This window comes from Panthera uncia, unplaced genomic scaffold, assembly GCF_023721935.1.
Source record: "Panthera uncia isolate 11264 unplaced genomic scaffold, Puncia_PCG_1.0 HiC_scaffold_162, whole genome shotgun sequence".
Lineage (NCBI taxonomy): Eukaryota > Metazoa > Chordata > Mammalia > Carnivora > Felidae > Panthera > Panthera uncia.
In genome coordinates, this window is record NW_026058272.1 from 82,569 (window position 1) to 95,030 (window position 12,462).

The window sequence follows — 12,462 nt, forward strand, 5'->3', positions numbered from 1 at the left end:
AGAAAACCAATAAATATCTCAAAAGACTGATACAGTAAAGAAGCCTTACTTGTCTTTATCAAGTTCAACAGCCCTTTGCTTTTGTTCATTTCTTTGTTACATTTTGCATTAACTACCCATTCAGTCTTGTAACTCTTAAATTCTCATGACATTATTTTCCTTTATCCCCCACCTGTTTCTCCTTGTCTGTCTTCTCTGATAGGCCCACCCTGACTAAGGGTCAATGTTTGGCTTTCAATGCTCTCACCTCTCTTACTTGGACAGCCCATCGTTCTCAGAGATTCTGCTGTCACCTGAATGTGAGAACTCTCACTCCTTCCAGCCTTTCTCTACACAATTGACTTTTGTATTTCTGTCAGCTGCCCACTTTAGGCCTTCCACTTCCCCTGTTATCTGTTGAAATTCATTATGGCCAAAAATAAATCTATCATTTTTCAAAACAAAATGGCTTTTCCTCCTACCTATTCTACTTGAGACACCCCCTTGATGTCCCAAATTCAACCTGTACTATCTTTACTTTCTGTTTATTTTTTTTTCTCAACCTCCAATGTCAGAAAACTGGCTTAATAATTTTTTATTATGAAATGTGTTCTGAATCTGTTTTCCTCTGTTGTTATATGCTTGGTCCACATTCAGTTTCATGCCCAGACTGTCGTAAATGATCTTAGTTTCTTTCTGCGAGACTAAGCTCTCTCCATTCAGCCGAATGTTTCCAAACTTATTTCCCTGAGACATGCTTTCCTGATGTCAACCAACCTCAGCAGCTGTCTATTTCTTATTGGGGTTCATGTTAGGGAGTCTTGAAAATAAAATTAAAATGGAAAACTTAGGGGCTCCTCGGTGGCTCAGTCGGTTAAATGTACGACTCGTGACTTTGGCTCAGATCATCATCACCTCTCTCTGCTTGTCATGGGGTTCTCCTCTCTCTCTCTCTCTCTCTCTCCCTCTCTCTGCCCCTTCCTCGCCTCTCAAAATAAATAAACATTAAAAAAATCCTTAAAAGGGAAAATTGAGATGAGTTTTCAGAAAATAATATGGTCAAGAAATTATAGAAGTATACATTTTACAAATCAAATATTTACATTTATTATATTGTAATATCGTGTATCTGTAAGTATTTATTAGAAAAAAAGAATAAATATAAAAATTAAAATCATCTATACCAACCGGTAATGGATAAAGAGGAACATCCACTTGACCTAGGAAATCATCTCTTGTCTACAAGAAAAAGAATAAAAAATAAGATTAGTAATATGCTCAACATTTTTAGAAATTTTGATGAGCTATTGCCATCATTCATGAAAAAATGTAGAAGCCTTTTTTTGTTGTTTAATCCTATGCCATATAATGTAAAATAAAAGGTAATATGATACAACTTATGGTATATTATAGAATAGAGTATACTAGACTGATCATTTTACAGATAATTATATACTCTGAAAAATTATGAAAACAGCTATTTGAAAGCACTATAGAGTTACTACAAGCAAGCAGAAATTGAAGGGGAGTCAATCTTTGAAAGAAGGAACTGTATTGGGTAGGATTCATATTTACATCGCTTTTCCCCTCGTTGTACTTCACGGTTCATATGGTGGTATGGTTAGAACTCAAACAGACATCTGACATCTTACTCATTTGAGGAAGCTGAAAACCTAGTTTGAGGCTAACAGCATAGCTAGAAAGTGAGAGGGACAATCTCTGAAAGAAAGATGCCACAGAAGTCCCTCTAAATCTATACATGAACTCTACCCAAATTCTTAGCTGATCCCTGAACTGCACGTATGAAAGGCAGTGGCTGGAAGGCTCAGCTAAGTTAACAACTTGCTAGAACAAAAATCAACACTCTCAGGGAAAGATAATAAAATTTACTATCTCAATTATGTACCACATACATTGACCAGTACACAAGTTACTAAACATGCAAAGAAACAGAAAAATGTGATCCAGTATCAAGAGAAAAAGTCAATAAAAACTGACCCCAAGACCAACCAGATCTTGGAATCAGCAGACAGAGAAATTAAAGCAGCTATTATAAAGATGTTCAAGGACTGAAAAGGAAAATAAGATCATAATGAATAACTGGAGGGGAAAATCTCAGTAGTGAAATGGGAACTATAAAACTGAATCAAATGTATATTTTAAAACATATATAGAACTGAAAAATATAATATCCAAATTAAAGATTACGGGATGGACTTAACATGTGATTGAAGATGACTGGAGAAAAGATCCATGAATTTTAAGATATGCCAGTAGAATTTATATAAGATGAAAAATAAGGAGGACTTATGGAAAAACTTCAAGCAGTCTCATATATGTGCAACTGGAGTGCCAGAAAAAGAGGAGAGGGAAGGAGGGAGGGAGGGGGAGAGAGAGAGAGAGAGAGAGAGACAGAGAGGATAGGACAATTGGAGGAAAAGTAGCCAGCTTCCCCAAACATTAAGATGTTAATCTTAGATAACTATAGCACAATGATTAGAACCAGGAATACTATTTTTTTTAGAGGAAATAGTAACACTTTTATGTATTTAATCTTCTATTCTTAGGTTTTTTAATTGTAAACAAAAACCTATATGCTTAACAATATCTGTCACCTGTAATATTTATTGAAGTATTTAAAGTAACGTGTGAAAAACCCTGACCCTCCAATCCCAGTTCCAGAGTGAACCAGGGTTAACTGTTCAGTAAACTTCTTTCAGACATTTACCTACACACATCCATTCATACACCTTTTTTTTATTAAGGTACAATAAACATACAGCATTATATTAGTTTCAGGTATACAATATAATGAATCAATGTGTGTATATATTGAAAAACAATCACTACAATAAATCTAACATTTATCACCATACATAGTTTTTTTTTTCTTGTGATGGGAACCTGTAAGATTTGCTCTCTTAGAAGATTTATAATATGCAATACAGTATTATTTATAGTTACCATGCTATACATTATACTCCCATGACTAATTTGCTTTATAAATGAAAGTTTATACCTTTTGACTCCCTTTACCTACTTCACCCACCCCAACTCCCTTCCTATGGAAACTGGAAACTACCAACTTGTTCTCTGTAAATTAATTAATTAATTAATTAATTTATTTATTTATTTTAAGATTCCACAAATACGTGAGAGTATATGGTATTTGTCTTTCTCTGTATGACTTATTTCACTTAGCTTAACACCCTCAAGGTCCATCTATGTTGTTGCAAATGGCAAAATTTCATTCTTTTTTATGCTGAATAATATTCCATTGTGTATGTGTGTATATATATATATATATATATATATATATATGTATACTTGTGTGTATATATATATATACATCTCACATCTTCTTTATCCATTCATCCACCGATGGACCCTTATGTTGTTTCTGTGGCTTGGCTATTGTAAATACTGCTATAATGAAATGGAGGTGCAGATATCTTTTTGAGTCAGTGCTTTCATTTTCTTTGGGAAAATACCCAGCAGTGAAATTCCTAGATCATATGGCAATTTTATTCTTAATTTTTGAGGAACCTCCACACTGTTTTCTATATTGGCTGTCCCAATTTACATCATCAACAATGCACAAGGGTTTCTTTTCCTACACATCTTCATCAACACTTGTTATTTCCTGTCTTTGTGATAATAACCATTCCGACAGGTGTGTGGTGATATCTGATTGTGGTTTTGATTTGCATTTCCCTCATTATTAGTGATGTTGGGCATCTTTTCATGTGTCTGTCGGCCATTTGTATGTCTTTTTTTTGAAAAATGTCTATTCAGATCTTCTGTTCATTTTTAAAATCAGATTTGTTTTTGTTTTTGTTTGTTTTGCTATTGAATTATAAGAAAACCGGGAAGACTATTAGCTAATCTACAGATCTTACTCAAACTTCACCAACTGTCCCACTAATTTTGGTCCAGGATCTAATTCTGGATCACATACTGCATTTAGTTGTCATGTCTCCTTAATGTTTTTTAATCAGTAAAGTATCTCAGTCTCTTTGTCTTTCATAATCTTGACTCTTATGAAGAGGAATGGCTAGTTACAGAATGTTCATCAGTTTGGGTTTGTGTAATGTTTCTTCATGGTTGAATTTAGATTATGCATTTGGGGAGCAAGAATACCATAAAAGTGATATTGGCATTTTTCTCAGTGCATCCTGTAAGTAATCAATAAACACTGGAATCTTATACATTATGGACAGTTAAGGACCACTAAATATTGGAATAAAATCTGTAACTTGAAAAACAGAGACCTCCCCCCTCCCCCCAAAAAACAGAAATAAAGGAGTCAGATGAATCAGTATCAAGTCATACTGCAAGAGAAATACTTCAGAAAAACCAAAATTAATATTTCAGACATAAGAGATGAAATATCTGACAAACAATAGGAGGTTATAAAAGAAGCACTGAAAGAACAAAAAAAGAGCTGTTGGAAATTAAAAATATAACTGAAATAAAAAATTTCATATAGAGTTGGAAAATGGAGTTAAAGAAATTTCTCATAAAGTAGAATTAAAAGACTACAGGATTCCCAAAATAAGGAAATTACAGGATGAACTTAAGTCCACATCTAATTAACAAACATTCCAGAGAGAAAAAAGAGAAGGGAAGAAATTATCAAAGAAGCATTTTAAGAAACTTCCCTTGAACTTAAGGAAATGAATTTTGGAATGAAAGTCTCCACTAAGTATTAGGCAAAATGCATGAAGAAAAGATGCACAGCAAGGTACATCAATGTGACATTTCAGAGCACCAGAGATAAAGCAATTCTAAAAGTCTAGAGAGACACAAAACAGATCATACACAAAACTGAAAGACAAGAGAATAATGCCTTCAAAATTGTGGGAGAAAAATATTTCCTACATAGAATTCTATACCCAGCCAAAAGATCTTTAAAAATGAAGGCAGAATAAAGACGTTTTTAGACACTTGATGTTCTTAGTAAGGTAATAGAGGATTTACTCCACCAAAATAAGGGAGTATATCATGGTAAGTGAAGATGCAGGAGATTCAAGATGAGAAACAAGAAAAGAGGATCCCCCAAGTCACGAGGAAGGGAACTTTTGAATAACAGTAGTGTAAGATCTACAGAAAAACCAGTACATACTGGTGCAGGAAAGATGGATGGCTATAAAAACAATGCTTCCAGAGGCGCCTGTTGGTTAGGCGCCTGACTTCAGCTCAGGTCATGATCTTGTGGTTCACAAGTTTGAGCCCCACATTGGGAGCTGTCAGCGTGGAGCCTGCTTTGGATCCTCTGCCTCCATCTCTCTCTGTCCCTCCCCTGCTTGATCTCTCTCTCTCTGTCAAAAATAAATAAACATTTTTTAAAAAGGATGCTTCCATGGGGCGCCCGGGTGGCTCAGTCAGTTAAGCATCTGACTTCAGTTCAGGTCATGATCTCATTTGTGAGTTTGTGCCCCACATTGGGCTCTGTGTGTACAGCTGGTAGCCTGGAGCCTGCTTCAGCTTCTGTGTCTCCTTCTTGCTCTCTGCCCCTCCCCGCCTCTCAAAAATAAATTAACATCAAAAACCTTTTAAAATAAAATAAAATAAAATAAAATAAAATAAAAGGATGCTTCCAGAAGAACGGGAATAACATATCTACCTTATAGGGTTTTGTTAGAATTAAATAAGATAATATACCTTCAGTGCTTTGCATAATAGCCAGCATGCAATACCATCCAATGAATGTTAGCTGTTGTATTTGAAATGCTGGATTCGTTAATGAAGCCCCTGCTCCTTGTCCAGTCAAACAGTCTGTAGACATGTCAGACAGGTATGTAGAATAAAAAAAGCATGGCTGGAGATGGAAGTCTAGCAAATTAGCTTAGTTTAGGGTTCATATTCCTATTAAAACATTTTTTTAATGTTTTATTTACTTTTGAGAGACAGAGAGAAACACAGCATGTGCAGGGGAGGGGCAGAGAGAGAGGAACACAGAATCCAAAGCAAGCTCCAGGCTCTGAGCTGTCAGCACAGAGCCCAACACGGGGCTTGAACTCACAAACCATGAGATCTGAGCCGAAGTTGGACACTTAATCGACCGAGCCACCGAGGTGCCCCTCATATCCCTATTTTAGAACCTGAGTTGATAACTTTTGAAATGAACAAATTACCTTTTAGTTATACCTTCAAGGCCAACTAGGGTTTGTTCCTGTTTTTATTGCAATTAGATGTTATACTCTGTAAATCTGATGTTTAAGAAGCTATAAATAGTAAGAAAGTAAAATACAACAAAATGTAGTAAAATCCTAACCAGGATGACTGATGAATAAACCATTGTGATTAACTGAATTATCTAATTAACTTAGTTTAGGCTTCACCAGATAAGAAAATAAAGCATTTTTTGGGTTTTTTGTTTTTGTTTTTGTTTTTGTTTTTTTTTTGGTTCTGTCTTATTGAATAGCCTTGCCCTTATTAAACTGAATAAACATCTACCTGTTTGATAATTCATGATCTTGCAGTGCTTCATAAACATGGCTGTGGTCAATTACCACTAGAGTTAACACAGTTATTGAACGGGATTTCTCAACGTGGGCACTATTGACAATATGAGCCAGATAATGTTTTGTTGTGGGGGCTTGTCCTGAGCATTGAAGGATATTTAGCAACATTCTTGGATTCTACCCACTAGATGTCAGTAGCACCCCTCCACTGGTTGTGACAATCAAAAATGTCTCCTGATATTGCCAAATGTCCCCTGGGTGGCAAAATTCTCCCTGGTTGAGAACCACTACTAAAGAGGGTGTAAAACAGAATGTTTCCAACAGTGAGTAAAAGACCCTCCATTTTCAAACAACACCCTCATTGAGATACAATTCACCCACTTAAAGTATATAATCAGTTTTAGAACATTTTTATCACTCCAAAAAGAAAATCCATACCTATGAGCAGTCACTTCCTGTTTCCTCTCTCTTTTCTTAGCCTTGGCAACCATCAATCTACTTTCTGTCTCCATGGATTTGCCTACACATTTCATATAAAGGGAGTCATATAATATGTGGTCCTTTATGACTGGCTTCTTTCACTTACAATAATGTTTTCAAGGTTCATTCACATTATAGCAAGTATCCATACTTTATTCCTTTTTAATTTCTGAATATTATATTGTATGGATATATTGTATTATTTATCTATCAGTTGATTGACATCTGAATTGTTCCCATTTTTTGGCTATTATTAATAAAGCTGCTATGAACATTCAAGTACAAGTTTTTGTGCTGACATGTTTTCACTGTTCTTGGGTGTACACTTAGGAGTAAAATTGCTGGGTCATATGGTAACTCTGTTCAACATTTTGAGGAACTGCCATACTTTCCAAAGTAACTGCACCATTTTATAATACCACCACCACTGTATGAGGGCTCCAATTTCTCCATATCCTTAATAACACTTATAATTTACCTATCTTTTTGATATAGCCCTCCTAGTCAGTGTTAAGTAGTATTTAACTGTAGTTCTGTTTGCATTTCCCTGATGGCCAAGTATGTTGAACATGTTTTCATGTACTTATGGTGCTCTTTATTTCTCAAAATCTCTTAACTTAGAAATCTTCCCTATAGATTCAATTTCCATTGCAGAGGCAGTGCCTGGTTACGGTGGAACAGATGAAAGAAAACATCTCATTCCATATACTGCTCCATGTTTCTTGTCCATTGACTGTACTTTGTGAACAAAAGCACAGAACAAAAATCCCACATAATGAAAATTTCTCTGTCTCAAGTAATTCTGGTATGTAAAAACACACTTCAAAAATTTCTTGCAACACATCTTCCTTATTTAAAACAAGTGATCTGAAATGAGTTTCTTAACTTCTACTTAACATGAAATGGTCCCAAAGAACTGTATTTCTAATATTAGAAGAGTGAACAAATTTTCCAAACTAAAAATCAATATTCATGGTCTGAGGAGATGGAGAATATGAAAGTGGGAATTATCCTGGAAAGTCAGGGACATATGGTTGCTATAAATATAGGACAATTAGAGGTTCTTTTTCCATTTACAAAGAAAAAGTAATAGTTTTACATTCATTCCTGTGAAGGCGAGTCAGTCTGTGATGTTCATTAATGTTTCTCTAGCCAACCAATTGTTCCAAATTCTGAATATCAAGCATTTCTTTGTGAGAGTTATTTCCTATACTTGAACTGTATGCAACTTACTCCATAGAGCAAATTTGCATTTGGTAAAATATAAATAATTTAAAAATGCCTGAAATCTGAGTAAGAATTTAGAACAGCAGGTGATTTTAAACAGGACCATCTGTAGTGGGCACAGTTCTGTCAGTAAATACTACCTTTTCTAATATTTTAAAGATATGAATTTCAGTTTCTGAAAACAATTTTTAGAATATGAAAAGAGAAAAATCAAATTGCTGTTTTTGCAAAATTTCAATAATAACTCTAGATGGCTCTAAGTTTAGGAGGACAAACCGCTATTAACTTTAATAAGGCTGTAGAGTGGTTGAATTTCTGCTTTAAGAGAACCCAATGTTACCAAAAAAATCAGAAATTTAAAAAGAAGTTAGTGACATAGCTTTGAAGAATACTTGCCTTTAAAAAGTTTCCATTAAATTGGAGTTACAAACCATTTCCCAGGGCAATTCTACTGTATAAAGCAAAATAATAAAGAAAGAATCATCTCCTCACAATCAAAGCCAAACATAGCCAAAGGTTTTTGCTATAATATCCAACTTTTAATTTCAATCATGTTGTTTAATCAGTGAAAATGAATTTTAGCATAAGAGACTCTTAAAAACCGAGAACAAACTGAGGGTTGATGGGGGGTGGGAGGGAGGGGAGGGTGGGTGATGGGTATTGAGGAGGGCACCTTTTGGGATGAGCACTGGGTATTGTATGGAAACCAATTTGACAATAAATTTCATATATTGAAAAAAAAGACATCAGGTTTGAAAAAAAAGAAAATGAATTTTAAACACGAATAAAAATAATTTTATATATGAAGGACTTTATAAGTTAAATATAGCATAGTTTTAGTTTTCAGACTTAGCTATCAGCACTTTTTTTTAATCAAGATGATTTTTTAAAGTAATTTTAGCAATGCCTATCAACATATCACCAGCATTCTTCATGGAGCTAGAATAAACAACCCTAAAATTTGTACAGAACCAGAAAAGACCCCAAATGGCCAAAGCAATCTTGGAAAAGAAAACCAAAGCTGGAGGCTTCACAATTCCGGACTTCAAGCTGTATTACAAAGCTGTGGTCATCAAGACACTATAGTACTGGCACAAAAACAGACACTTAGATCAATGGGACAGAATAGAGAAGCCAGAAATGGACCCACAAACATATGGCCAACGAATCTTTGACAAAGCAGGAAGGAATATCCAATGGAATAAAGACAGTCTCCTCAGCAAATGGTGCTGGGAAAACTGGACAGCAACATGCAGAAAAATGAACCTGGACCACTTTCTTACACCAAACACAAAAATAAACTCAAAATGGATGAAAGACCTAAACTTAAAGCAGGAAGCCATCAAAATCCTAGAGAAAGCAGGCAAAAACTCTTTGACCTCAGCTACAGCACTTCTTGCTCAACAGGTCTCTGGAGGCAAGGGAAACAATAGCAAAAATGAACTATTGGGACCTCATCAAAATAAAAAGCTTCTGCACAGCAAAGGAAACAATCAGCAAAACTAAAAGTCAACGACAGAACGTTAGAAGATATTTGCAAATGACATTTCAGATAAAGGGTTAGTATCCAAAATCTATAAAGAACTTATCAAACTCAACACCCAAAATGCAAATAATCCAGTGAACAAATGGGAAAAAGACATGAATAGACACTTCCTCCAAAGAAGACATCCAGATGGCCAACCAACACATGAAAAAATGCTCAACATCACTCATCATCAGGGAAATACAAATCAAAACCACAATGAGATACCACCTCACACCTGTCAGAATAGTTAACATTAACAACTCAGGCAAACAGATGTTGGCGAGGATGTGGAGAAAGGATCTCTTTTGCATTGCTGGTGGGAATGCAAACTGGTGCAGCCACTCTGGAAAACAGTATGGAGTTTTCTCAAAAAATTAAAAATAGAACTACCCTACAACCCAGCAATTGCACTACTAGGTATTTATCCAAGGGATACAGGTGTGCTGTTTCAAAGGGGCACATGCACCTCAATGTTTATAGCAGTGTTATTGACAATAGCCAAAGTATGGAAAGAGCCCAAGCGTCCATCAACGGAGGAATGGATAAAGAAGATGTGGTATATATATGCAATGGAGTATTACTGGGCAATCAAAAAGAATAAAAGCTTGCCATTTGCAACTACGTGGATGGAACTAGAGGGTATTAGGCTAAGTGAAATTAGTCAGAGAAAGACAAATATCATATGACTTCACTCATATGAGGAATTTAAGATACAAAACAGATGAACATAAGGGAAGGGAAGCAAAAATAATATAAAAACAGGTAGGGGGACAAAACATATGAGACTCTTAAATATGGAGAACAAACAGAGGGTTAGTATGTAACCCTGTAAGTATGATTTTCATTTTGTGTAATTAATAAAGACTACAGTAGATTATTCTGAACTAATCTGAAGTGGACACAGACCTCAGTGACTGATTGGATGTTACAGAAGGGAACTGTGTCCTGAGTAAGCCAAAACCACATATACATTTTCTAAGACAAGATCAAAGATTCAAGATCAAAAGTGTGCATTTGAGTCAATATTTTATTTGGTGCCCATAACTACTTTCTTCACACAGCTATAGTCAAACTGTCGCTATGCAAATGTCATTCCTCTGTATAGATCACTGCAACTCTAAAAAAATGAATTGGGGTGCAAAAGAGAAACAAAAATTCATAACTACAAAAATGTTCAAAGTGTTGTTAACCATATTATTTAAATTAAGCGAAATGATCAAGAGATATTCCAGGGATCATAAAAGATGAAAGTAAAAAGAGGTAAAGCTGAGACAATAAAAGTGAAATTACCTAAAACCTCTTTCTCTGAAGTAGAATTTAAACTTTCTTTCTATTATTTATGTTAAGATGATAAACATTTTCTTGACTTGAACTCATGAAAAGTTGACATCTTGACAGCGTATTAGCACATGTGAACATCTGAGAAAAAAAAGTAAAATTTTTATGAATGGGCTCATTTATAGCATATAAAAAATAAGGGACCATATATCTTCTGCTTCCAAAATTTTATAAAAACTCTCATTTTTAATGAACATCCTTTCTCTAAAAATCCATACTACGTGGACCCAGACATCCTAGATGTTATATATTTTTTAAAAATCATAAAAATGACTCTGGCTTAACTATTTTCTAACATATGCAAATCTTATTAACTAAAACTGCATTTACATAGCTTCTACTTTTCCTACTTTCATACCGACTCACTCTGTACTATGACCTGCTTATTTTAAAAGTTTTTCTGGAAGTTCAAGATTTATTGATTCAATCTTTTCAGTATGTTGAGGGGGAAATGGTGTTAGCTAAACAAACAGTATAATCTGATCTATGCTATAAAACCATAGTGCTATGGAAACTGGATGTCTTTGCTTAAAGCAAACATTCAGCGTCCCACGCTTGTGATCTAGTCGGCCAGCCAGCCAAGCCTGTCTGGTAGATTTAACTATGAGACACAAACTGTACTTGTTCTTTGACAATAGCTTCATACTGCTTGAAAATTTGAGTACATGTGTTCTACAGCCTTTAGCAACTCTCCCATTTTTAAAAGGATTTTTACCTAATAGACGGCAGTAGGGAGTCAGGAGAAGCCACTGTCTAAATCAGTTTCGGTTTGAACTATCCGCCTCTGAATTCCAGTTTCTTTGGAGGTCTCAACTTGATAATCATCACAGATTGTGAAAACTGACGATTTACCTCGACACGGTCCTCTACTTTTACATGCTTTAAAATTTAGCTTATTATTTACTGTGAGAGTTTTCAAATGAAAACCATTTTTTGAAAATATGCTACAGAAATCAAGGGCTCTAAAGCAGACAAGGAGGAACAGGAATCAGACTGTTTTATTAAACATGAATAGGATTTTATAATAATTTTCAAAATTAAGCCTCATTGTAGCCAACATACTTTTATAAGCAATTTATATTGTATGCCCCTAAACCAAAGGACTATAGAAGATGAGAAGAAAGTTTTGCAGTTATTACAACTCCCTCCCCCGACGACTTCACAAAGGTGAAGGGCTCATCAAATTTCTCCATTGTTTCAGATTTATATTTCCAACCAAAGGAAAATTACAAGAGGACTAAATGTATAAAGTTATAATTTAACCAAGAAATACCTACCACTAGGTAACTGATAAAAGGGACAAGGCTCTTCTTTCCAGAGAGAAAAATATTCATTTCTTGATTGAAAATAAACAGACACAGAGATTCATTCTTCTGAGCTCCAATATAATATGTTACTAGTGTTTTTTTTTTTTTTCTTTCTTTCTAGGAATGTCTGCCAAGC

At 34.9% G+C, this 12,462-nt stretch overlaps 1 protein-coding gene across 2 annotated transcripts in view; it reads right to left on the reverse strand.

Annotated features, from left to right (window-relative positions):
- LOC125917249 (E3 ubiquitin-protein ligase NEDD4) overlaps positions 1 to 12,462 on the reverse strand; it is an 87,231-nt gene that overhangs the window by 41,770 nt on the left and 32,999 nt on the right. For both annotated transcript variants that reach the window (XM_049623500.1, XM_049623499.1), the window contains exon 2: positions 1,168 to 1,218. In XM_049623500.1, the coding sequence (XP_049479457.1) occupies positions 1,168 to 1,218 (51 nt within the window). The remainder of the gene's footprint in view (positions 1 to 1,167; positions 1,219 to 12,462) is intronic.